Source organism: Trichoderma aggressivum, assembly GCF_033847375.1.
Source record: "Trichoderma aggressivum f. europaeum strain CBS 100526 chromosome Unknown scaffold_026, whole genome shotgun sequence".
Lineage (NCBI taxonomy): Eukaryota > Fungi > Ascomycota > Sordariomycetes > Hypocreales > Hypocreaceae > Trichoderma > Trichoderma aggressivum.
The window spans coordinates 462,127-488,091 of record NW_026946392.1 but is presented as its reverse complement, the minus strand read 5'-3'; the positions used below and the strand labels follow the sequence as shown (position 1 = coordinate 488,091).

The window sequence follows — 25,965 nt, the reverse complement described above, 5'->3', positions numbered from 1 at the left end:
CGGCATGCCGCCTTGGGTAGCTAGATGTGGCATACTCGTATGTGCACTGCATTTGGAGATAACAGCTCATATGGTCATTTGACTTGGAATCTTACCCAAATAGTGGCTTCCTGGCGTTGATCGAATCCTTGTCCTCAGCTGGGCACCTCTGATAGCCGTGTTGTTGAGCCGCGGCGAGCTGACAATGATAATGATGACGATCACGAAACGTGAGAGAAACAATGATCCTTGCATGTGAAACGCGGTGACTTCACCTGCTTAATCCCAATCACACAAGTGACTCCAGCCCTCATTGGGTCTCGGCATGTCACGGCGAGATTCTTGCTAAAAGAGGCGTCCGGCAACTTAAGCGGAATATTCTCTCCGTCACGCTAGAGAGACTATTTATACGGCAAAGGATCAGGCCAATTTACTTGATGTTCGCTTATATGCAGTACACAGCCAACATGCGTGTGAAAGACCGTTCGAGAATCCAACCTGATGGCGGATATTTGGAAAGCGCTGCCGCAGAAGACATATCACATAGACCAAACCCAATCATGTTTACAAGATTCGAAATAGATCATGTTTACCCTTACCGCTACTATAAACCTTGGCAGCTCAAGCCCAACTTTGAAACGTCGGTAATGGTCAGGTAGGACTTGGCGTTTGGAAAATTTAGTGAACAACGATATATTCAAAAGGCAACAGGATGAATAAGAGAATCATTGATCCCGAAATGTAGGAAGCGCGGGTGGCAGTGCCCTTGCGAGGGTCATCCCAGCTTTAAACGCATCATGCACGAAGTTCTTGGGCCAATGGGAGCCGTACCTCGCCATTCTGCTTTGATGGCAGCCGCCGAGTGTGGCTGTATATTGCCACTCATTGATATGGCTGCTTTTCTTTTGGTCATTTATGACAGTATATCGGCAGTCGGAACCCTCTCCTTGGATCAGCCCGTCTAATAGGTACAGGAGCACGGTATGATTCGTTCCCGAGAGGTAAGTCGAGTAGCAACAATGTACACTCATGCTAAAGGTGTGCCATGTCTCATTTGTCGCCAGAAGACTTGGCCTGGTCATCGAGAATCTCCTTGTCCAATAGCCCTTCTGGTAGTCCCCTTCATGGCCTTGAGAAATATTCTAATGGTAAATGGGAGCGCTGCTAAGTAGGTGGCCAGCATCAATAGTATCCAGTAGTTAACCTCCATTCAACAGGCTGTTGCGAAGGGGCTTTCTTGAGACAGAGATGGCGCAAGGACATCTGAGTTTGGCTAGTACGTGCTGGGTAGTTGATCGACAGCGTAGCATGTCTGCCAATGAGGGCGTGATCCAGGTGTCCGGTGGACTTTAGCTTTTCCAGTGTCTCGATCTCTTTTATTGTCAGCCTCATGTCTCAGTTGGCAGCCTAGATGAAGCAGAGTATGCCACCTCGAGTGGCTTGAAGCAGCTGGAGCCGGATGGGATACGCGGGCGCGGCGTGGCTTGAAGCTTGTGACTGAAACTCTTCGGCCAGGCGGACCAGTCCGAGCCCTCTTTTTTTTTTTCACTCACTCATCCCGCAGGCAGTTATTTGCACGGGACTGCGTCCCAGCCAGGAAATGGATTGATTTCCCGTATAAGCGAGTCATGTTCTGCACAGGTGACACATCATTCTGCTGCCATGAGATCAAGTGGGGGATGGGAGGTTTGATAGACAGTCGACCAACTCGACCAACACCTAGTGCCTCCCGGGGACGATGCATATTGCCCCGTGCGGCAGTTGAGAGAATCCACCAGCCATGTGCCGTCGGCCGTTGGAGGCGTTGCGACCGATGCCGCGCCAATAGTCGCCGTATAGCTCCTTTTGACGGACGGTAGCATCGCCGCACAGGTCGGACATGTGTCTCTGGACGAGCTTCTATGCGGCTCTCGCGCGGAGTAGGCTCTGTACTCCGTGGATGGCAATCTATGCCGGTTGTTTCTGTCGGGCAGTTTGCAAATCCCCTAGCGCCTCGTTTGGCCTTTGCATCTTGGAATCGACACCAGTACAGCATTTGATGACGGTTACCCTGGATAAGCAGGAATCCAAGTAGCAAGGTGCTTGTTTGTATGATGTATTGAACGTTATATCATGTCGTCAGAGTTGGGGGTATCGATCGATTCAGCTGTGCTGTCGAGTCGACCATGCGGTCTAGAGAATATGGCCGCTTAGGCAAATGTTGACTTGGCTCTTCGCAGACCTACGGAAAAGCATTCTGCCTCGTAGCTCCGACCTGCAGCACCCATGGAAACAAGACTCAGTGTTGCAACCTAACGCTGGCAGAGCAAGATCGGCCAACTTGAACAATAAGCGGCTGGCCACCCCGTCGGAGTTTCTGATACTACCCTCTGGCTGAAATACCACCTCCAACCACCCGGTCGCAGCAGGGCATCGCATGTACTCGGGTCCAAATAGAGGCTAGATATGCAAATCTCTGCACATCGTAAAGTGCAGACAGGTGCCTTGCAGAAACCATGGTTCGACAAGCGACCCCTGGCTCGGTGGCCCTGGTCCCACGACCAATGCGACCTTGTTTCTCTCCTCTGGCGAATGGCGTTGCATGAAACGTGCCAGGGCCAGTTGAATCATTGACTTCGGCTTGTTTCCCCCCAGTTCCGCCGGCGTCTCAGTGACTTGGAAAAAGGAAATGGGAACAAGGCACAGGAGGAAGGGAGACGACACAAAAGCCATGTGGCAAAGTGCCGTGGACTAATTAATCAATCGTTTGAGAATGACGCCAGCCACCGTGATTCAGATCCATCCGTGTGGAATGATGGCAACTTCCCCCGCAGTTGCAAATCGGCTGGAGCATGCTGCCTTGCTCGTCTTCTATCTGTATGGAACATTCGTATGTGCAACAGGAAAGTCTGTCACCGCTCTTCCGCCTGAACAAGTCGTGCTAGTCGTATAGAACCTACGACATACGCCTACCAATACCTAGCAGTGGCTTGATAAGAGGGCGCAGCCCGGGCTGAGGGTTGGTAATAGACGCCTCTCGTCGGCTGGCGCGCCGGGGAAGCATCCTAAAGCCGCTTCGCGCGCGCTGCCCGAGAATCGATTCGTTTCCCGCCCGCGATGCTGCTAATGCTGCTTGCGAAGAAGTCTCCGGCCCCCAACGCCGACCTGCACGCTCGCTGGCTCATTAGCATGGCGGGGATATATCCGGATGGCGTAGCGAATTTGGACGAGGATGCACAGTAGCTCAGCGACTTCCAGACGCCAGGAAACCCGGCCTATGATGCTATGCCTGATTCAGCCGCGCTTCAGGTGTCTTTTTGCTTCAAAATGTTTCCAGTCTTTTCGCCATTGCTGCACGTGTATGCAGAGATGGAGCACTACTGGCATTGGCTACCACGGCCCAGGGACGAAGTGGATGAGTGAGCAAAAGGCCACCTTGCCCAGGCTGCTCGTAACCACGATTCCTGTGAAATTGGCGGATCCAGGGCGGTGGGATGAATAATCTCAGGTCGCAGATTGCCCATGCTCCTTTCGTCTCCTCGTGCAGTCGATTCCATATAGCCGGGTGTGGAGGACAAAGAGGCAAACCGGACATTGCCCAACCCTAGCTTCCCACCACTATGGGACTCGTACCTTGGGACGAACCCAGCAATCACAACATGCCTGCCCGTATACTACTAGGTAGTAGTAGTACTCCGTACTCGTAGTACGACTAGGTTCTTGGAGACTCGAAGATGCAACTTTGCTGGGACATGTGTGATGAACCCCCCACCGTGCATGTTAGCTGCATGCATCGGTTTGATGAGCACTTCGTACTGACAGGCTGAGGTGAGGCCTCGTCTGGTGGCGGCCCAGGTAACCTACCAGCTGAGCCTCGACCCTTTTCCCAGGCCAATTCCTGGCTCATAAAGAACCAAAACTGTCCTTTTCATGCACCTACGAGGAGGAGGCAAAGACATGACAGCAGCCGCAGAGGGGGCGCCGGTTTGATGACAAGGCCGTTATCGTTCATGACTCAGCGTCCTTGATGCAATTCGACCGGTCGAAAACGAGCCAAAGCTAGCGAATCGGTCGGCCTCGAGCACTGCGGACTATGTGCTTGGCGACGACCCCGTACGAAATACTGGATTGGGAGAAAAGTTGCGTCCCTTTGCATCTCGCTGCCTGGGCCTGGGAAAAAGGCGCAGACGATGGCGATTAGGCTTGTGAGACATGCAGCCCCGAGCATCTGGGCCCATGGACACGATCTCAGGACTTTGCCCGAGGACTGGGTCGGGAAGGAGGTTAATCCAAGTAGAGATCCCTTGTCTTCTGGCTAAAAGAGGTCAATACCCTTGTGCTCCCACGCGTCAGTAGGTCGATTCTTACTTGTAGTACTCGTACGGAGTACTCGCGTCAAGTTACCCGATGTTGATGTGCCATTCGTACCGTACGCCGAAATATCTGTACAGTATGTCCAGACCAGTGAAAGATTCTGCTGGTTGCTGCGGCTAGGGGACCGTCAGGACAGGTTCGGGCGCTGTCATCCATGTCATGGCCAGCTCGTCGGCCCCGAAGATGGTTGGGAGCTTCGCACCGCGGGCCGCCTCAGTGGGCGGTGCTCCGCAATCCCTGGTGCTTTGGTGAATGCAGAAAACATGCATGTCCCAATAAATGGCCTGCTGGGCCGGCTCTCGTCCCCCCATAGGCCACCGATGCTGGCATATCCACCAGCAGCCACGCGAGGCTAATCTAGCGGTTTGAGACGCGAGTTTGAAGCTATGCCGGAAGGCATTCCGTAAGGCTTGGGCGGGCTCATCGTGGAGTAGGCCTGCGATATTTTCTTCTGCAACGGCGGCGCCGGCATACACATTCGTGATCGCGGCAATGGAGAGATGGAATGAAAAGCGGAGGAGGGGAGGAGAGGCCGCAGTGACGATGCAACCTGAACGGGTGCGAGACAGTCCCGTGACGTGCACCAAACAATTCCCAACCAAGGTCCGGTGAGTAAACGTATCAATGTGGTTAGCAGAGTAGCACTGAAGCGCTTTTGACGAGCACAAAACAAGTACATAGACCAGAGGATATCGAATCAGTATGCCATGATTGACTTGATGCCGGCTATGTGCAATACGCCAGTACTCGTACAGCATGAGAGCCTCCATCATGGTGCATTGATTATTGCTCCATTCTCGTAAATCGGTGCGGTGCTCTGCCAACGGACGAGAGACATGCCTCGGTAGGTAGCCTATTTTGCCCTAGGTTCTTCTTCTCCCCACGGACGAGGGCTCACGGCCTTTGGTGCTTTGATATTGATCTTTGCCTTGCTTTGGACTTTGGTAAACCCGGTGGATCCGGCACACCTTCAACTCCAGCTCAATGGCACTCTCTTCAACGCACGTCCTGTTTCTGCAGCTACCAACTAGCAACTCCGACAAGTCCACTTCAAGCTACCAACTGGTTGATGAATATTGCTGCTAGGTACTAGGTAGTAGTAATGGGAACTCAGCTTCTGGCTAGGCGTCCTCGTCTCCGTGCTTGCCCACCCGCTAGCATTCTCGTCTCGCGTCTAGAAGCAGCAAGATTAGAAAGCTGGAGCCAAGGTGGTGGTTGGCGGCCACGCCACTTTGTTCAGAGTCCCTCCCACTGGTGTACTCGTACCAAGGTGGCAGCATGAAGCCACAGGAAGCCAAATCTTCGACAGAGCGTGCATGAATTAGCGTTGATGACGGAAAAGACCCAGCACAGCAATGGCGCCAAGTCGGGCAGGGCCCTGATGAAAAAGTCTACTGGCTTCTGCTTCTTCGAATTTGGCACAAACGGCGCTCTCTCCACCACCACGCAGACCTTGGCCGATTCGGGACACGACGACAGGGGATCGCATTGAATGCTCTGGCAGGGGTCCCAGCAGCGGAGCAGAACCCGGCCAAAGCGAACGGCAGGGCCATGCGCCTTGTCCGGGATGCCCTTCCTTTCCATTCTCTGCAGCCTCCGTCATGCAAGACAGGGCAATCAGGCCATCCATCGCTGCTCGTGGGCATGTGCTTCCGCCGGCGACAGCAGTAGCATCGTGTCTATGCGCTGGAGATTCCCGCCGGCAGTCTCTGCGATTTGGCGCCCGTGTGCGTGTCTGTGCCTTTGCCAGTCTGTGTCCGTGCCCGTTCTTGCACATGGCTCTCCCCCTCTGACTCTGTCTTGACCTCTGAATGACACCGCCAGCATCTGACGCCTCTCTCCTCGTGGTTTGTCGTGTGGAGGTGCATGTACGTTTAATCTCGCTCGGACCGTGTTGGCCCGGGATCTACAGCACCCGAATTTCCCCAATCCAGGTTGCAGGCCTGGGAAAGAAAAAAAGAGGGAAAAAGAAACGAGTCGAAAAAAGAGCCCTTGCGTGTGCGGGCCAGTGTTCGATTGCAAAAGCTACGAGTACCTACCTATCCGTATCCCCTCGCCTCTCGCTGTGCCAAGTGAGGATGAGCTCACCATGCGGGAACCAAGGCCAACAGATTAAGGTCGGGTACCATTCAAGGTACCTTGTTCCTCCATGCAGGTACCTCGTCAAGTTTTCAGGGAACCGCTACTGCAGTAAGCTGCTCCGACCAATTAGCCAGCGGTTGAACCAGCGGCCTGGGATGCGGCACTAGGACGTGACGGTGCAAATTAGATGGGATTTGCAGCAAACTTGAATTGGAGCATTGATGAGTCTGCAGTACCTTGCACTACGAGTACGGTAACCTGGCAGGTACTCGTATATTGGCAATCTGAGGTACCCACAAGTTCCCAGTCCCTCGTGGTGCTCATACCCACCTGTCTGCTGTCTGTCAGTACTCGTACCTGCGCAGAGGTACTCGTAATATTGCGTGCATGTAATGCCTGCTTAGCTTGAGCTGGAGGCCATTGTGATCACCAGCTGACCCAGCCTGCTGCAACGCAGGAACAGGCTTTGTTAGTCCGGGGTCGTTGCTGGCTTACAGCAAAGAAAGAAGAAGAAGCAGAAGCAGAAGAAGAGGAAAAAAAAAAAAGAGCATCAATGACTGGCTCCAAGCTAAGAGGGGAACAGGACAAATTGCAGGCCCCCTTTTCTCGGTACCTCCAGGTACACGCACAGGTAGCTGGGAGGTACCAGGCCCTTCCGAACAGGCCTCATCGCGTCAATCTCGCCTGCTTCTCTCCAAGGCATGGGGTTTCGTCTCTTTTCCAATTTTCCTTCTTTTTTCTTTCCCTTTTTCCTTTTTCCTTGCCCCTCTCACCACTCCTCCGGTCTCACAGTGCTGTTCAGTCGGCCTCTTTGTTTCCTTTCTCTCCGTCTCGTCTCGTCTCTTTTTCTCTCTCTCGCCCGCTCGTCCAGCTCGTCCAATCCTTTCAGCCCGTTGTTGTGTTGGGCCTTATCCAAGCATCTCCCTGATCTGTTCTAGCTGGCCCAATTCACCCGTGCTCGCTAGCCACCAGTCTAAGCACCTGTAGGATATCGCCTGCCTCCGTCCCGATCTGGGCACAGCGTCTTTTCACCATCATGCACACGCTGTCTCCGCCCTCTGTCCCTCTGGCCCGCTACTAAGAGCCATTGTCGAACCAGGAGCTCGAGCTGGAAGCGCATCTGCGTTGCACTATTTCTTTTCCGATCCTACTCTACTCTACTCTACTCTGCTCAGTACCAGTACCACTCGAGCCGTACTTTTACTTGACGGAGCGCCTTTCTTTTCTTGTTCAATTTTGTTTTCGTTACCTCATCCTGCGTCGTACCTGCACCCGATTGCTGCGTTCTTCGCCTTGGTTCTTCTGCGCCTGCATCTGCATCTGCACCTGCATACCTACTCGTACAATACAATACGCCATTCTTTTCTTCCCCCCACCGCCAGCTTTCCACTCTCTTTGTTGTTTGTCGCTCTCTCAGAATCTCTTCACTTCCCTCGACTTCCCTCAACTTCGTTAGCAACTCCCGCCGCGGGCGCCTTTGAAACAACCCACGCCTAAAGCCACTAGTCAAATGTCCAAGTAAACTTGCGACATTGCACACGCTCCGATTAAGATTAAGAGGCACTTGCTGAAACACGCAAAGAGAGCCACGCTCAGCTCCAAGACATCAATTATCGATTTCTAGCTTGAGTTGGTGACCCACCACTGGTGGTCCTCGTTCTCCATGTTCAGTCGACGGCACAAGAGTCAGCATCACGTCGACGGCCGCAGGAAGAAGCCAGATACTCTATCAAGTGCTCTGGGCGACCTGGGCCTCATTGCCAGTCCACGGTCATCAAAGTCGGCCGGCCCTCGGTTTAGGCCTGAAAGTAGTGCAACGGATGCTCCGTTCCATCTCGAGGGTATGCATCTCACCTCCCGCCCCAACCTTATATACGCCCCCCTAACTACAATGCGTCGCGACTCGTTTCCCCAACACCCCCCCTCTCCCACTTCCACTTCCGCTTCCACTTCCTCCTCCTCCGTCTCCTCTTTCCTCCACCCGACAATGACTGTTTGCCACTTTCAATTCTCTTCAGCAGAGTCGCTAACTTTGACCTCCTTCAGGCCATTCCCCTAGCATCCCAGCCTCACGCAGCACCGTTTCTCTCCAGCGAGGGCGGTCTGCGAGCACTACCAGTACCGCTACCGCTACATCTAGAAGAGTAGGCGGTATCGACAACAACGTCATGTCGAGCAGCGCGGATCGAGGCCGCATGCGGCGGGACAGGACATTCGTCGGCAGCGAATGTGCCGTCTGTGAGGAGCCGCTGGAGCACACGCTGCGAGGCGAGCGAATCCTACAGTTCTCTTGCTCCCACGTCTCTCACGAAGCCTGCTTCTACGAGTTCATCCGCGAAATGGAATCACAATACTGCCCAACCTGTGATGCCCCGCTACATCTTGACTCCAGCCGAGGCGGCAATGTCCTGGACATCAGTTCGTCATCTAGACGCACGGAAACGCAGAAGCATGCCGCTAATTCAGACGTAGACAAAATCAGCAACATGGTGCGTACTGCCGGCACCGAGTCAAGGGCTGGCACCGTCACTCCTGCGCCCACCTGGGAAAGCCAGGGGGCGCCCAGCGTAGATACCCAAAGGCGTCAACAGTTGACGCACACTCCGAGTGTTGGCAGGACGAGCCAGCGCGATGTCAGGGACAACAGCTCAGATCGCTATGCTTCTACGAGGCATACTCGCAATGACAGCACCGGCATGGCCTCGTCTAACGGCTATCCTGAGACCGCACAGAGCGGCTCCCAATGGCGCCACGACTACGACGTCCAGACAATGGAGACGACACCTAGCAGCCCTCGTGCCGCTACCAGAAACCCTATTCCCCCGCCGATTGTTACCGTTCGCTCCGAGTTTCCTACCGTCAGCAGGTCTCGCCAGCAGCAGACGCTCACGTGCCTCGTTACCATTGAAGTTCCTGACAACAAATGGAGGCCAGACCCCGAGGATATTGGCTCGCCGGTGCAGTCGCAGTTGGCTGTTAACCCGGGCGTTCCTGAGGTGGCCCCTCGCGCTGTATCACCTGCTTCGACACCGACGCCGAATCCCCCACGTTTCCATCCTTACGAGTCCCCTGAGGTTTTGGAAGAAATGACGGAGAATCTACGAAGTCGCGTCGATAACTGGCATGGATTAGAGTTCAATAGATTTGGGCAGCTGAGACTGTGCGGCACGTTACGAGTGGGCAAAGATAAAGTGTCATGGCAGGAGCTCGAGTGTTATCTCTTCTCCGAGATGCTCATTTGTGTCAAGGAGAAGAAGCTCCCGCCCCACTGGGATGAGTCGGGCGGCCAACGAAAGCAAGCTACTCGCTGCACGCTCAAGGGCTCCATCTTGATCAAGAAGCATCTCAATGACGTAACGGAAACGGGAGCTATCGACGAGAACGTCCTTACACTCAATCTCTCTGTGCTCGAACTGCCACAATTTCATCTCAGGTTCGACAATCGCAATCAGCTTAAGCTATGGAACCAAGCTCTATTGGATTTGAACGCTGTCGATTTTGCCCCTTCTCTTCGAAGCCCCGATCTGGACCGCGGAGAGTTCTCTGAGAATGACGAGGACGGGGAATGGGGCCGAGCTGGCCAGCAGCGCGTATCCTCCATTGCTTCTTCCTGGGGCCACAAGTCCGGCACGACGGCACAGACCGAGTATACCAATGTGCCAAGCAAGACCATTCGCCTCCCCAACGCTGTTCACGTCCCGATCGACGTCGTTGTCGTTGTTCCCATCTCTTCGTCAATGCAGGGTGTTAAGATCAACCTCGTCCGTGACGCACTCAAATTCATGGTCAGCACGCTGGGTGAGAGGGACCGCATGGGCCTCGTCACATTTGGTTCTGGTGGTGGCGGCGTGCCAATCGTCGGCATGACCACCAAGGCTTGGCCCGGTTGGTCCAATGTCCTGGGCTCAATCAAACCCGTTGGTCAGAAGAGCCACCGCGCCGACGTGGTCGAGGGTGCCAACGTTGCTATGGATTTGCTGATGCAGAGGAAGCACAACAATCCCATTGCTACCATTCTACTCATCAGCGATGTGTCGACATCCGACGCCGATTCTGTGGACTTTGTCGTCTCTAGGGCAGAAGCTGCAAAGTAAGTTGAAATATCCATCACAGATTCGCCTATTTTATGGAGCTAACCAAGAGGCCGCCGCATAGGATCACCATTCACTCCTTTGGGCTGGGAATGACCCACAAGCCTGACACAATGATTGAACTCTCGACGAGGACAAAGGCATCGTACACATATGTTAAGGACTGGATGATGCTACGGGAATGTCTGGCCGGGTGCTTGGGCAGCATGCAGACACTGTCTCACCAGAACGTCAAGCTCAAGCTCAAGCTCCCAGAAGGATCACCTGCCAAATTTCACAAGATCAGCGGCGCTCTGCAAATCACCAAGCGGGCAACAGGGAGAGACGCTGAAGCGTCGCTCGGCGATCTACGATTTGGAGATAAGCGTGACGTGCTGGTTCAGCTCGTCATCCTTCCGGACACCTCTTCTCAGGAGACGCTTGCTCCGGACCCATGGGATAACATTGTCTCAGGCCTGGAGGCTCTTGGCGGGTCGACAGATACCGATACAGAGAGAACCCTTTCGGTGGAGGAAGTGCCACTGATTCAGGCTGATCTCACCTGGGGTGACATCTTGAGAGATGGCACCACAGCTCAGATGCCACGACCATCTCTTCTAGCCATTACCATGCTGCCAGCATATCTTAGCCAGAAGAATAAGTGGCAGAATACGCCGCCCATCCCCCCGCACCCCAGCGTTGTCCAGAGGCGAATGGAGCTGCTCACCTCAGACATGCTCACGCGTGCCCTGACTCTCGTGAGCCGTGGCCAGCACGACCGCGCTCATACACTGTTGAACGAAACTCGTTCCATCCTCAAGGGCCTCGGCAAAGGTGGCTTGCCACCTGTACCTCCCAGCAAATCGCTACCTTCGACACCGCACCCAGGCAACGATGGATCTCCAGCATCCGGAACTCCAGATCGGAAGCGCAGCCCTTCGCCTACGTCGGCAACGTCCTCCTCTGGGAATGGCCCGCCTGCGCTTGGCCCTCCCCCTCAGCTAGGTCGGTCGCGATCCACCGATGGACTGACACTCGGCGTCGGTATCGACGCTACAACGGTCGCTGCTCTCGATGCTGAACTCGAGAGCAGTCTGGAATGGATCCAACACCCTGCTGTGTTCGGCCGCGACAGTCGTAAGGCGGTTCTCCAAGCAATCGGCGTTATAAGCTCACAACGTGCCTTTACGTCGCGGAGCCCAATCGAGAGTCTGTGGGCGACCCGGATCGGTGGCATCAAGCGCCTTGCAGAACGCAGCCGGGAGTGGCGAGAAGAAGGCGGCGGTGAGGGCGGAATCACTGAAGAGGCATGATAAAATGGTCTCTTGGTCATGAGCGAATGACACTCTCGTACGTTTCGTTTATAGCATGGCCACGGCGTTTGGGACTGGCTTTTTGCTTTTGTTTGTTTGTTTTGCTTTTGCCTTTTTTTTTGGGCAAAATTTTCCACGATCTCATGGTTTTTTTCTTTGGAAGATTATTCGGATTCCCTTGGAACGTCTCAACGTATTCACGATATTTCCTTGCACAAGATGTCTTATTTACCGACTTGCTGGTGATACCATCAAGCTTTAAAAATCTATGACGCTGCAACCTTTTTCCCTCTCAAAAGTATATACCCCCTCAAGGCACACGCACAACACACACACACACACACACACACACAGTCTCTCTACCTTTTTTTATAGTGAGAAACATCCCTCTCGTGTTTGTTTTCCTAGCTTGTTTCTGGTCTTTTTTGGTCACGTTTTCTACCCATCTTAATTTTGCGATGCAAGATGGTACCCGTATATACGAGCTCCCAATCTCAACGATATCTTTGGAAGCGAAAAAGCAATCCGCATATTGCTTGTTACTGTCATTTGATCGCAGCTCTGTTAGACCTTAGTGTTTCCTTGTGTCTTCTCTTTTTTTTTCTCTTTCTGTTTTTTTTTCGGAATGGATTGGATTGGAACAATGGAAGAGAATCTCGGATTTTCTTTGGGAATACTTGGCAGAGAGCAGGTTGTGCATTAAACAAAGACGCTGATGTGTAAGATACATATATTTCGATTTGCATGGTATCACGAGGAAACACAGGAATGGTTGGAGGCCCGATTCTATTCGAATGCTAGATAGTTTTGTGATTTTATGCTGAATACATGTCTGATAAGCCCGTCTTTGCTAGATGCCTTTCTTGAGTGCTCTTTTCCACACATGAATATCGAATAGACAATGCTGATGACAGCTCAACTTGTAGTCAAAAAGGACAAACCGAGAATTGGAGAATTGCCAGACAAAGGAAGATGTGAACATTCCATCCCCATTCTCGACCCTTTTCGTCGTCTATTCGAAGCCACTAGTTCTTCTTCTTCTCAACCGGGTTCGCAAGGGCATCGAGAATCTCCTTGAAAGACTGGACAATCTCGTCGGTGTGCTTGTCTTCCCACTCCTTTCTCGTGGCCTCGCCCAGATTCCCCTCCCCAATGGCGAGGAAAGCGTCGGGCCCAACTCCGCCGGAGAAGGCAAGCTGGGGCCTGGTAGCAGAGACCCTGAGGCCGACGCCCTCGAGCGAGCCCTTGACCTGCTCGGAGGCGATTTTCGCGCCGGAGATGCCGTAGCTGACGATGGCGGCGGGCTTGCCGTCCCACTCGTTCTTGAGGTAGTCGATGGCGTTTTTGGTGCTGCCGGCGACGCCGTAGTTGTACTCTGGGACGATGAGGACGTAGGCGTCGTGGGAGGCGATCTCGGCGGACCAGCGCTTGGAGTGGTCGTGGATGAACTGGCCGCGGGCGGGGACGTTTGCGGGGATGACGGGCTCGTCGTAGACGGGGAGCTTGAAGGTGTCGAGGTCGACGATGGAGAGGGTTGCCGAGGAGGAGGAGGCGAGGGGGGTGAGGATGGAGTGGACGAGGGAGGCGACGTGGGGGCCGAGACGGGGGGTGCGGGTGCTGGTGATGATGATGGCGATTTTGGAGGCCATTGTTGGAAGATTTTGTGTGTGTGTTTGTGTTTGTTTTGTTTGTTTTGTTTGTTTGGGTATGAGTGAGTTGGACTGTGTTGAGGGAGATGAGACTGTGGGTTATATATATATATATATATATATATACAGCTCGTTTATATGAAGACGGATGGTGATGTGATTATACAACAGACGCCACGGGGACTCTGAAACTCCGAGGAACAATTACGAGTAGAGGGTGATACAGAAACACGACTTTCACGATCCAAACTTTTGCCTCGCTTGAGATTTCCCACGGTGAACATGAAGACTCATATTTCCGATGTCCAAGTCCATGATCAACCCCGTATCAACTCAGCCAAACATGTCTCTCTTTGCTCTCCTTGAGCGGATCACAGCGTTTCGCCCAAATCACTAAACAACTGCCCTTCAATACGCATAGATTAAAACCCATTGTATTAGAGTCGCTCTGGCATAGCATGCCGAGTCTCCAAAGAAAGGATCCCGGCGTCGAGTTTCCTGATTCGCCCAGCCCCGAACAAGAGTAAGCCCACAATCAACGACGCTTTCAACAAGCGCGCGGGATGGGAATATGAAAGATGGAGGAATGCAAGTAAATTCAGCGATTCCTTTATTCCGTAGAGAATAGCAAAGTGAAATCCATCGTTTGCTGCCTTCATGGACATGTTGGCTCCGGCGTTGTCGTGTCTGATTGGCTGTGTGTGCTTTGTGCAGTGTGTTGTAATTCCGGCCATGTATGGGGCCGTTGTATATCCGCGTATGGCTCGGTATTACCAGGATACAATGGAATTAGCACTCCGTTTGCTTTCGGTGACGGTAGCCGGGCGGACTTGCGATTGAGTGCCTGGCGCTTTCGTTTTGTTAGTCTCGTTTAGTCGAGAAGAAGTGACAATTCCAAGGGTTGGATTGCATCGTCCGCAGTACGGGAGCTGAGTCGGAGTTAATTCCTATACACTCTGGCGTCTTTCCATGGGCATCACAGAATTACGACGGCTAGTCTAGAGCTCTCTTTCATTAAGCAAAGTGCACAGACATCAGATTAAATTCTATCGTTTTTTTCTTGTCCTCATATTACATAGCCTGCCTCAAAATGGTCCCGGATATCTATGCTTTTACATGCCCTCCTCAACCTTCCCTCAACCGTATCCCTTACGCAGCCTGAATCCATTTAGTCCTCATCCCAGTTCTGTTGAAAAAGAGTTAGCAAACAGTCGTATAATGTTCACAGGATAGAGACCCAAAACTTACAGGGTTGGGGCCAGGAGGCTTTGGCCCACCAGCCTGTCTCGCCACAATGATTTGGTCGACTGACAGGACCGTGCGGGCAGCCTCTGTGGCCAGCTTGATGGCCCAGCTCTTGGACGCCAAAAGGTCGACAATGCCCTCCTTGGTTGCGTTCAAAACACCGTTGCCCTCCTCGTTCTCGACGTCGACGCCGGCATCGCCGCTCTCGCTCTTGTGGTGGGCAGCATACAGTGTGCTGAGGACCTCGGTGGCATCCAGACCGCAGCTCTCGGCCAGGGTGCGGGGAATGACCTCAAAGGCCTCGCCGTACTTCTTGATGGCATACTGGCTCAGGCCAGGCGTCTTCTCGCCCTGTGCCTGAATCTTTGCGCTCAGTGAGATTTCCGTGGCACCGGCTCCGGGAACCAGTCGGTTGTCCTTGGTGATGGCCTTGACAACGTTGACGCCGTCGTCGACAGCTCGCTCAATGTCGTCGAGGTGGTTCTGGGTGGCGCCACGGAGGACCAACGTAGCAGTGCGTGTGACTTCGTCCTCTTGTCTGAAGACGGTGACGCGATCGCCGCCAATCTCAATCGTCTCGACAACGTCAATGCTGCCCATCTCGTCGGGCATGGGGGCACCCAGCCGAGCCAGCGGCGTAGCGCCGACGACGCGGCAGATTCGTCGCAGCTCAAACTTGCTGAGGATTCGGATGTAGAGAATGCCATATCGGTTGAGGTAGTGTGTGGCCAGGTCGCCCACTCGGTCACCGCACACGACCACGCGCAGGCCTGAGTCGTAGAGCTCCTTGATTGCCTTTTCCAGCTGTGCCTCCTCGCCCTTGGTGAAGTCCATCATCTCCTTTGCGTTGTGTAACAGCACGGTGCCCTTGGTCTCTGTCTGGCTTGTGTCGATGGGGCACGTAAAGACACCGACCTTGGCGCGGCTGGCCTTCTTCACCGACCCATCGGGCTCCTTGGGGAAGACCATGCCCTTGACGACCCTGCTCTGGTCCAAGCTACCACCCATGATTTTGACGACTCGGATGTTGTCGACGTTGAAGTTGGCGGGGTTCTTGGGCAGAACGGCCAAGACGGCCTCGGCCACCAGGCTTGACAGGAACTCCTCGTTTCCGTTTTGCTTGCTGGCGATGACGGTTCGCAGGGCCTTGCTCAGCTCGGCCTGGTCCTCAATGTTGTCCACCTTGTCCACGGAGAGCTCCTCCAGGGTCTCCAGGGCAATCTTCTGCGCCTTTTCGTAGCCGATGACAATGTCGGACGTCTTGAGGCCCATGCGCAGCAGGTCCTCGGCCTTTCGCAGCAGCTCTCCAGCCAGGACAATCACCAGATTTGTGGCGTCACCCATCTCAGCCTCCTGTTGCTGGGAGGCCATGACAAGCAGCTTGGCAGCGGGATGGACGACATCGAGCTCGCGGAGGATCGTGGCGGCGTCGGAGGTGAGGATCATCTTCTGCAGGTGGTTGATGACGACCTTGTTGCGGCCGTAGGGGCCCAGCGAGGTCTGGACGGTGGAGGTGATGGTGCGGCAAGCGTCGATATTCCGCAACACAGCTCCATCTTCTGAGTCGTAGCTAGAGAAGGGCGAATTGCCTTGTCAGCCTCTACATCTGGTGTGCTCTGGCTCGTGGCTCGTGTCGTGGGTTTTGATGGAATGGCATGGCATGGCATGGCATGGCATGGCGGGGTTGGCAACTTACTTGTTGTAGCCCTTCTTGAAAAGGCCCGAGTTGGGCGCGTTGGGGATGTTGAGCGACATGACGGGTAGGATGAAGATCGAATCAAGTCAAACGAAGAAGAAGAAGAAGAAGAAGAAGAGAGAGAAAACTGTAGCTTCGTCGACCCGCCCAGACACTACTACTATAGAGTTTGGGGAGTTTGAAAATCTTGGGGGACGTTGCTGGCAGCCTGGGGGGGCAGTTTTGCGGTGCTTGGCCAATCATAGCTGCTTAGGAAAGGGTGTTATGTATTCCGCTTCCCAACAGCTGTGCCCCTCCATGCGATTCTATGGAGCACCAAGTGTGAGAGGAAAGGCTAAAGGAGAAAAAAATAGGGGGTCGATAGAGATGCAGCAATGGGGAATTGGGAACGGACTCATTATCTGTCTCGGTATAGACATGGTTGGATTTATTTGGATAAACAAGTAAACCGGATAATTAAAAATGATTCGTCCTGGGAGGAGGCATAGGTACAGAACAGCTACATGTGATCTAGCAGCAAGGATTACCTGTACTTGGCGAGGAAAGCCGTTATTGATAATCAAGACTACCAGCACGTTGCTCGCCATCGACATGTCTTGAATGCTTCATGAGCACCGCTGTTGATCTTGACAGCAGTAGTCATTACGAAAAGACGAGTTTATCCATCCTCGGGTGTGCCTTTGAATTGATGGTTTGGCGACATCAACCAGTTACTAAATTCAGCATCCAATTGCCCATCCCGGCCAGGTACAAGCAGGTACTTTAGTACTCTCCAGCTCTTCTTAGTGGCCGCACCCGCTGAAATTCGCAGCCTCGCAGCACTGCCCAAAACCCGGCCCCTTGGCTCCAAGATCTCATCATCTTACACCTCCCGTCTTCTTTTCCTTGCATCTCCCCCCATAGACCAATTAGATGAAAATATAGTCTGCTGCAGTTCACCACGGCTGGTCGCGTTGTCATTGCTCATCTTTATTTGCTTTTTATTCGCTCTGCACCCTCTCTTTTTGCTCCCTCTTTCTTCTTCTTCCTCGTCTCTTCTTCCTCTCACTTACAACGTTCCAATTGCTCCTCCCGTATCGCTATCGCACGCGTTAACCCGCGCCTTGTGGAGCGTTTCTTCCAAAGGTGCTCGTTTTCTAAGTTGCCTTTGCACGCTGTACTGCCTACCATTCCGTAGGTGTTTGTCGTGACCAAGCCACAGGTACATTGTACATTGGCGCGCCCAACTTGTCCATTGATTGACTCGGCGCATCGCTTCCAATACGTACCGCAACCCATCATCATGGCGCCCCAGCCTTGTGAGTCCTAAGCCTTTCTTTTTTTTGTTTTCCCTCCCTTCAACAACCCTTCCAATCTCGACAATTCTGCCATCTTTCGTCCGCATCATTGCCGTGCCGCGTCAACGTGCGATCCCGAGACCGACCGCCAGCCGGAGAAAAAGTCGCCAATCTCCATCTCCATCTGTCGTCGCATCAAACCGCGCCTCGCTGCGTCCGCCTCGCATCCTTTTCCCATCTTCTCGCGACAAAACAAACTCTTGAATCCTCGCCCGAACCTCGAACCCTCGCCAACTTGACAAACCGCCAACAATGCCTGCCAAGAGAAAATTGGTTGCCGAGGCTAACATTGAGCCAGCCAGCGTGCCATCGACGCTGCCTCCGTCTGTCGAAGAAGCCTATCGACGGAAGTGTGTCCAGCTCAAGAACCGCACAAACGAGGTCGAGGATGCCAACGACGCCGCCAGGCTCCGGCTCTCCCGCATAAAGCGCCAGGTCGAGAAGCTGAGGATAGAAAGGGCCTTTCTGCTCGAGCAGCTGGCCAAGCGCACCAGCACAAATGTCGAAGACTCCGAGGGCAGCCCCAGTCCGCCTCCTACGGTATGCTTTCTTCCTCGTATCTCTTTTTCTTCTTCTTACCTCTTTTATCGTTGTTTACGTTGATGCCACCCGACTTGGTCGGGTTGTTCCTCTCCTCCCTGCTTCTTTTTTTTTTTCGTCTCCTTTGTTGAGATCGCGCGTTGCTGCTGCTTGCTCCCTTTCCTCCCCACCAAACACACCTTTTTTCAGTGTTGATATTTGAGTGTAACGAAATAGGCAACCTCCTTCGATATCCCCATTGAATCGAATGCTAACCCCCGAAAGCCCAAGGATAAGCCGCTGCGCATCAAGAAAGGTCACCGGAAGTCCAACGCTCCAGCTGACGCCGATGCCAAACAAGGCTCCGCAAAGGAGCCAGCGTCTCCAGCGTCCGAGTCCAATAGCCAGGCAAAGCGCTCTCGCGCCAACGGCGTGTCCAAGTCTTCCAAAGAGCCCAAGACTGCTTTTGAACTCTACTGCGAGGAGGCTCGGCCGGCACTTGAAGCCAAGGACAAGGAGGACAAAGATGATAAAGATGATAAAGATGACAAGGATGACAAGGATGACAAGGATGACAAGGATGACAAGGATGATAAAGATAATGCCGATGTGAATATTGACGAAGAGCTCAAGCGTGACTGGGATGAGCTACCGGAAACGGAGAGGGAAGAATACCAGGCCAAGGCGGACCAACTGAATAAATCCCAAGAGGAAGACGACAAGGCAGCCGCTGATGCCGACGTCGAGTCTCCCAAGAAGAGCAGCGTCAAGGCCGAGCCCGAGACTGAAAAGCCGGAGGCTCACGACGACGATGTTGAGATGAGCAACTATGACACTGAGGACCAGGAGACCCAGATGGACAAGGACGGCGACGAGTAAACAAAAGAAAAAAAGGGCGGCTACGCGGTTATGGGACGGGCGACGGCAGATCATGGTGCGGAAGGCGTTATTTACTTCCATCTTGGTACAGGACAGAGACGGGTTTGCTTTTATTTTTATTTTTTGTTGTTGTTGTTGTTGTTGTTTTTCTTCTTCTTCTTCTTCTTTTCTGCTTGGGGATTTCTCCTTCCTTCTTGTTTCTTCTCTAAACGGTGCTGTTATTGCCAGGGTGCATCTGTAATCTGGGACGTTTGGATGCATGTACATTAAAGTAGGGTGCTTCTGAATTGCTACACGGTGGACATTGTCATGACTCTTATCGAGATGTTCGCGTGCAGCCTACGTAGAGATGAATGGGAATGGTAATCACATGTTCAATGGCATTGCGCTGTTATGCATTGCTCTCCACGATTAGAAAATACTATATCAAAGATTCGCTTCCTCCCAGCCATTGACGCCGCCCACCTCCATAACCCCATTTGCTACAGGGATAAATTAAAATGCCCAAGGTTAGAAGATGAAAAAAACTCCATTTCTCCCGCATGCAGATTCACAGTCCATTGGTTTCCAAGAAAAAAGAGTCTCTAAACTGCTCCGCTCAAACTTCTCCCGCATACATATCGACAACAATGTTGATCGCAGCCACCAAAATCTCCATAGCAATCAAGATGATGACTAAATTCAAGCTGGTCAGCATCCATCTATGAGCAGAAGTTGGGGGGGGTTAACAGGAAGAAAACATACCAATCCATTCGAGCATTTCGCCGTGGCCATGGGTTAGCTGATCCTTGAGAACAGCCAACAAGTCAGCAATAACATCCAACCGCTCCGTCACCAGGCCGACTCGTTGGTCCATCTCGAGATAGCTCCTGACAGCTTGATAGAGGGGCTCCAATTGGGGCTCTACCCAGAAGAGCTCGGGGGTATCCAAGACGGAGCCGTTGAGATGGATGTTGATCCTCAAGATGAAGAGCTCTCCAATCTGCATGTTGATTTGTTTTCGGTTCAGAGCCACTTTGCCCGTCAAGGCGATCTGAGTGGGAATATCCTTGCAGGTGTCGATGGTGGAAGCAATGAGTTCTTCGAAAAGTGACGTCTGTTGATCTTGTTAGTCCACCGCGCGCTCTCTCTCCTCTTTTTTCCCCAAGTCAAGTTCATCTTACCTTGACGCTCTGTGCCAAGGCATGTGAAATGGCAAGCTTGGTCATGTAATTGTTCTTGTCTCTCAGCGTGATAAAGTCGTTGTAGATCCGTGCTTGATATTCCCGAGTATAATAAAAGTTGAAGTGCTCCGTCTCGACATCATCGGGAGCCAGCTTCTCCAGTTCGAACTTGGCAATATCTTTGAGCATCTTGGCCTCTTGTGCCTCCGTCATGCCCCATATTACCACCACACCATAATCGAACAAAAAGACTTCGGGCATGTGTACCTGGATATCAAAGTCCGGCACCGTGTCTTTTATGGGCATGTGCTCGGGCATAGCGGGACCCAGAAGCTCTTCACTGGGGAGGTCCCCTGCCTCCTCTCGGCTTTGGTCAATCATCAGGCCCTCTCCGTAGCCAGAGTCTTGCTGATCACGACGCAGAGGCCTGAACTCTTCTCTCTCGGCCTCTCCGTCTACCAGCTCGCTCCCTGTAGAATGGCGTCTTTCGTGATTTGGCTCGACAACCTCATGGGCTCGCTGGCTTTTGCCGTACATGTAGGGCGTGTATATACACTCGTCAATGAGCTTTGGGTTCGCGCCGCGAGTCTTGCCTCGTCCTTTGAGGAATCTCATCAACCCTTCCATCTCGTAGCGATTGGCGGTGCAGTACGCGGTGACGCGCGGCAACCGATCTCGATCTGCCTTTCCGAGCCGCGCAGCATCTCTTCGCGCCGTCGGATCCTTGATTCGGGTATACTGGGAATAGACATCCCTTCCGCTTTCCTCATCTTCACCTTCGTCTCCGAAATCTGGGTTCGGCAGCAGCTTGAGCTTCTCCGTCTTCTTGGTGCTTCTCTGGGGACCAATCTTGGGCCCCTGTATCGGCGCAAGCGCAGGGACGAACCCCTGGCTATGCCGCCTACGAATCTTGTTATTCAAGGCTGCCAGCATTGGCGGGCCAACGACGGCGCTGCTGCCGGCCTGATGGTTGACATTATGAGAGGCATGGCTCCTTGGTAGGCGAGGAGGATCGGGCTCGATGGTTCGGCTGACGGGGTTGGCGCTGAAGGTGACTGTTCGTACAGGCTTTGGTCGAGAGGCATCGGACGCGGGCAGCAGAGGCGTGTTCTCGCCAGCGCTCGTGTTTGCAGTGTCGGAAGAGTCCATTTCGAATGCTAGAGGCTGGAAGTAGGAGCTGGGGGATGAAGCAAGGGCTGCAACGGCTTAGACAAGTCCCACCGGAAGAAGGCTCTCTATCAGCGAGGAAAGTAAAGATTACGCCAGGATGCCAACAACAGGGTTATTTCCGCCTAGGTATCAAGGAGGACGGCGGCATTGAGAGCGATTGAACAGGTGAGCAAGGGATAGATGTTGTGAAAGAAGTTTGTGCGAGCAGAATGCTGGAGGTTTGCTCTGTATTGCTGCTCGATGACGGAGGTCCGTCCAATTTTCCCTGGCCAAATTCGGCGAAAAGCGGTCTGGGCCCACTCGGGAGCCTTAGTGCTTGTAACCAGCAGGTACTTCGTACTTGGCAATTTCATGTGCTCAATGTGCGATTACGGAGTACGGAGTACAGTTGGTATAGTGCACGACCCGCTTGAGCTTCGTGCAAGAGAAACACGAGCAGATCCAATGGGTTAGGTACTTAACCGGGCTATGGCTGCATGTGAGAAAAACATGTACTCGTATTCATCTCTACAAGTTCCTTGCAAGTAAGGGGTTCTTTGGCGGGCAATGTCCATTGAAACAAAGAAGCTTCCTATGTTTGGAAATGCTAGTTCTGGATTTGGAGAATCCTAGCAGCAATGCTCAATCCTATTGTTCCCAGGCCTCTCGACAAACCTTGTGTATTATTAGCGTCAACATCCCGCTTGCTACTCCAAAACAACATATCCAGGCACTGCCGCTAACAATCTCCACTGATTTCTTCTCGTTGACAGTCGGCTGCTATTTATGAATACGCGGATATTATTCAATGTCCTCAAACTACAAGCCACCCACCAATGCGCATTTCCTCTTATACTCGGTCACTCTTAAGAAAAGTACAGGGCAGCCCCAGCACGACTCATTTATGCCGAATTCGCGTCTCCATCTTGAAGCCTCCCCTATGAGCTCGGTCAACAATGCCCTGCCCAAGACAACAAGGGGTATAGAAGCCTCCATCGAGCTCAAGATCATCCTCCAAGACTGTTCGAGCAGCCTCGCAACATAACATTGCCGTCACTGTAAATATCGAATAGTCAGAAGCTGGTTCAAGGCGCACCATTTGCTGGGGTCGGTATTGTCCACTTACACGAATACATGCTACCATAATACCATGCTCGACAAAAGGCTTGCCTATCAGCAGGCAACTCCGTATCCGGGTTCGCAATGCCGCGCCATTCAACCTCCTCCTTCTCCATTTCATCCTTGGACGGTCCAGTGCCTGGTGCCGGAACGAAATACCGGAACAGAGTCCTGACAGGCTTTCCGGTAGCTACCAGAAATACCCCAATGACGATGATCCAATGGACGATGACTCCATACAGCCAATTGCGAGGCCTGTAGCATTCCGCCCAATGGAAATTGGGCCCGTAGAACTCGTCTTTCCGGCTTGGAATTTCTGATAAAAGGCCCCATGAGCGTTCTACTAATCCTTGGTCGGCAGCACTGGTAAAGGCCGTGGTGACGGTTCCAAGATTAGGCACATAGTGGACGCCAAATATCTTTTGCCAAATGGAGGCATTGTGTCGTTTTGGCTCTCCCGGATGGGGCACAGGGGATAAGGCAAACGGTTTTCCAGACTCTGCCAGCTCACTCAGGGTGAAGTGATCGAATAAGGTGAGAACAGTTGAAACCGTGCCCCCAGAGGGAGCCGCTCTGGACGTAAAGCCTTAAAGTAAGCGCAGGTTTCCGATAACACTGCATGACAGGAAATGAAAGAGTTCAACTTACCGCAGGTTATGAATCGAAATAATAACATCTCTTGTCATGGCATTCAGTTGCTTCTGGAGCGTTTGAGCCAAAGACCAGGTGCACAGATCTGCTGGAGCAGACTCCAATCCCATCTGGGAGATGAGAATAGCACCGCTCTCTTTGGCAGACTTTTCATACTTCTGAATCATCCTATAGACCCACGGGGTCTCACCAGTTACATCGAAGTAATGTGTACCGGCTTCGGCGCATGCTTTTACTGCATACTCTCCATGAGCGCTATACGGGCCGACAGTTGTAACCAGGACAAATGTCTTTTTCGCCAGCGCACTCATTTCGTCATAGTTATCCACTCCCGCCGTTTCAATTGCTGTTTTCGTGTTGTCAACTCTGCTCTACAGAAACCTCATATCATAGTATTGGGTGGTAGAATAGCTGTAGACGAACCTGGAGGGTTTCTGTCCGAGTTCAGCTTCTTGCAGACATCGACGATTGCTTGGAGCTTTGACTCAGAACGACCGGCAATGGCCCATTTCAAATTGACTGGGAAGTTGGCGGTAATGTACTCGGCTGCCAGGCGACCGGTATATCCTACATTGCTGGTGAGCATTGGTCTGCATTGAATTGCGCCCCAGCCTAAGCATCACATACCCGTGGCTCCAAAGACAACCAAGTCATACTGGCGATTGTGCTCTTTGAATGACATTGTGGGTGACAGAGTGTTGCTAGGTGTTTAAAGAGGGACAATGGTCACTGGATGATGGAATAGACTGCAAGGGTGGAAGGTCTGGCAATTTAATGATGCTCACGGAGATGAAGGGCATCAACAGGGCCAAGAACAGCGGCATGTGCAGAACAAGCGTACTCAAGTTCAAGTATGTAGTAGCTAAATCCAGTTCTATTAAATATAGTAAAGCTATACTTAGATAAGGTAGGCACAAAGTAGATTTGACTCTAGAAAAAAGCAATGATGCTCTGATTCCATTCCAACCAAGGTCACTGCCTGCAGGTCGCGACATGTTGATGAAACCATTCGCTCATGGCCAAAGCCCACAGTAAATCATCCAATCCAAACACGCGCAGCGAACACGATGAAAAAGATTGGGGAAATGGACTAACTATGGGGATGACGGAGATGGCGGACTGTGAAGTCACGTGAGATATGAAGGTCTTATCGATAGCCAATTCAAAAAGAAAAAAAAACAGTGGTGGGGCTTCGCTTGGCCCGTCGCTCACGTGCGTGCCCTAAGGAAAATCACAACTCCAGCTTTCCAACACATTTTCGTGAGAGCAGCCTCCAACCGAAGTCAAGCAACCAAACATCCCCATCCCTACACATATCCGTCAAGATGACCAAGCGCACCAAGAAGGTCGGCGTGACGTACGTATAACCTTTTGATGGAACAAACTAAACAAACGAATGTCTGCTAACTTGTTTTCAGCGGTAAATATGGTACCCGGTGAGTCTCAAAAGATGCACAACAATTCCCATCCCCAATACGACATATCGATCCCGAGCCCGACGAATACGAGTTGTCAATTGTCTTGCCACGGCCTCTGTTGCGCTTCCTCGCGAAAGTCTTTCGGATATACTCGCTGTGTCTAGGGCAACCTCACGAAACTTGATCTTCGATACTCGAAACTATGACAAGCGGATGGAACTTTCCAGATGAACTAGCAACTAACGCAACCGGTTATAGTTACGGTGCCTCCCTGCGAAAGCAGGTGAAGAAGATGGAAATCACCCAGCACGCCAAGTACACCTGCACCTTCTGCGGAAAGACCACCGTCCGAAGAAAGTCTACCGGTATCTGGAACTGCCGCGCCTGCAGCCGAACCATTGCTGGCGGTGCCTACACTGTTGCGTATGTTGCCCACAAACCACAAGACGAGCCTGGACAATTCCACGAGCGCGCCGCTCCCCCGGAAGTCAATACTAATGTTGCAATGTCTACAGCACACCCGCCGCCGCTGCCATGCGATCAACTCTGCGACGATTGAGGGAGATTGCTGAGGTTTAAGGTGTTTCTTGGTAAAACGGTTGAAGGGGTTCGGCTTTGCTTTTCGGTCTGGTGTATGGGGGACATTGTTTGCGTGCATACACTACGTTGACGAAAAATGAACGTCGACGCTCGATCTTTGGTCATAGACACCGGTCGATAGGCAATGAACAAAAAAGAAAATTGCATTATCTCGGACACCCCGAATTAAGGAATGATTTGATGCCATGGATCCCAGCGCCTTGTGAAGGGCATTGTGTCGGCTGGATAATTTGCTTGGCCCAGCTCGAGTCGATGTTGAACGTTGAATTGTCGCCAACCGGGAGGCAATGATTATGCTCGCCACTCTGAGGAGAGATGCACACAAATAACATGATTCGAAGGCGACTCGGGCAGACGCAGCTACGTCAGTGCACGAACGGCGCTCACTGAGGCTCTCACGTCTTTTCTTCTCTTCTCTGGTAGCAGGACCTCCACATCGACACCGGCTTGGTCCACCAGACAAAAGTCACAAGGGATCCCATTGTGTCACCTTTTGAGCAAGAGTCACAACCTGCCAGCAAAGCAAGTTTTCACTGTAATGATTCCGCATCTCACATGGCAGCAACCGTAAACGAAATGGACGCTCCTCCGCAGTTGCGCCCCCATCATCTCCTAGCACGTGAACTCTCCCACTCTAGATATTCATCAGAAAAGGCGTTGCCAGGTAGAAACGAGGAACGATGCAAAGCGTGCTAACTCAACTTGTCCAGGTGCTAGCAACGCCGGCATGGCGCAGTTGCTTC

General features: G+C 52.6%; 8 protein-coding genes across 8 annotated transcripts; 3 read left to right on the top strand and 5 right to left on the bottom strand.

Annotated features, from left to right (window-relative positions):
- Positions 1-4,448: 4,448 nt before the first annotated feature.
- On the bottom strand, positions 4,449-5,105 carry Triagg1_6628 (uncharacterized protein; the record flags this gene model as incomplete). The annotated part of the gene is made up of 1 exon (XM_062901274.1): positions 4,449-5,105. The coding sequence occupies one exon, from the start codon at positions 5,103-5,105 to the stop codon at positions 4,449-4,451; it is 657 nt and encodes a 218-aa protein (XP_062754565.1).
- A 2,972-nt stretch (positions 5,106-8,077) lies between these two features.
- Positions 8,078-11,797, top strand: Triagg1_6627 (uncharacterized protein; the record flags this gene model as incomplete). The annotated part of the gene is made up of 3 exons (XM_062901272.1): positions 8,078-8,255; positions 8,461-10,504; positions 10,570-11,797. 3 exons carry the CDS (start codon positions 8,078-8,080, stop codon positions 11,795-11,797), a joined length of 3,450 nt encoding a protein of 1,149 aa, XP_062754564.1.
- A 1,025-nt stretch (positions 11,798-12,822) lies between these two features.
- Positions 12,823-13,446, bottom strand: Triagg1_6626 (uncharacterized protein; the record flags this gene model as incomplete). The annotated part of the gene is made up of 1 exon (XM_062901271.1): positions 12,823-13,446. The coding sequence occupies one exon, from the start codon at positions 13,444-13,446 to the stop codon at positions 12,823-12,825; it is 624 nt and encodes a 207-aa protein (XP_062754563.1).
- Positions 13,447-14,614: 1,168 nt separating this feature from the next.
- Positions 14,615-16,446, bottom strand: Triagg1_6625 (uncharacterized protein; the record flags this gene model as incomplete). Its single annotated transcript, XM_062901270.1, has 3 exons — positions 14,615-14,632; positions 14,695-16,261; positions 16,388-16,446. 3 exons carry the CDS (start codon positions 16,444-16,446, stop codon positions 14,615-14,617), a joined length of 1,644 nt encoding a protein of 547 aa, XP_062754562.1.
- Positions 16,447-17,976: 1,530 nt separating this feature from the next.
- Positions 17,977-19,122, top strand: Triagg1_6624 (uncharacterized protein; the record flags this gene model as incomplete). Its single annotated transcript, XM_062901269.1, has 2 exons — positions 17,977-18,264; positions 18,481-19,122. The coding sequence occupies 2 exons, from the start codon at positions 17,977-17,979 to the stop codon at positions 19,120-19,122; spliced, it is 930 nt and encodes a 309-aa protein (XP_062754561.1).
- Positions 19,123-19,720: 598 nt separating this feature from the next.
- On the bottom strand, positions 19,721-21,434 carry Triagg1_6623 (uncharacterized protein; the record flags this gene model as incomplete). Its single annotated transcript, XM_062901268.1, has 3 exons — positions 19,721-19,797; positions 19,867-20,218; positions 20,286-21,434. The coding sequence occupies 3 exons, from the start codon at positions 21,432-21,434 to the stop codon at positions 19,721-19,723; spliced, it is 1,578 nt and encodes a 525-aa protein (XP_062754560.1).
- Positions 21,435-22,332: 898 nt separating this feature from the next.
- Positions 22,333-23,886, bottom strand: Triagg1_6622 (uncharacterized protein; the record flags this gene model as incomplete). Its single annotated transcript, XM_062901267.1, has 5 exons — positions 22,333-22,490; positions 22,561-23,126; positions 23,202-23,550; positions 23,628-23,771; positions 23,832-23,886. The coding sequence occupies 5 exons, from the start codon at positions 23,884-23,886 to the stop codon at positions 22,333-22,335; spliced, it is 1,272 nt and encodes a 423-aa protein (XP_062754559.1).
- Positions 23,887-24,529: 643 nt separating this feature from the next.
- On the top strand, positions 24,530-25,181 carry Triagg1_6621 (uncharacterized protein; the record flags this gene model as incomplete). Its single annotated transcript, XM_062901266.1, has 3 exons — positions 24,530-24,561; positions 24,623-24,640; positions 24,881-25,181. The coding sequence occupies 3 exons, from the start codon at positions 24,530-24,532 to the stop codon at positions 25,179-25,181; spliced, it is 351 nt and encodes a 116-aa protein (XP_062754558.1).
- Between the last annotated feature and the right edge of the window lie 784 nt (positions 25,182-25,965).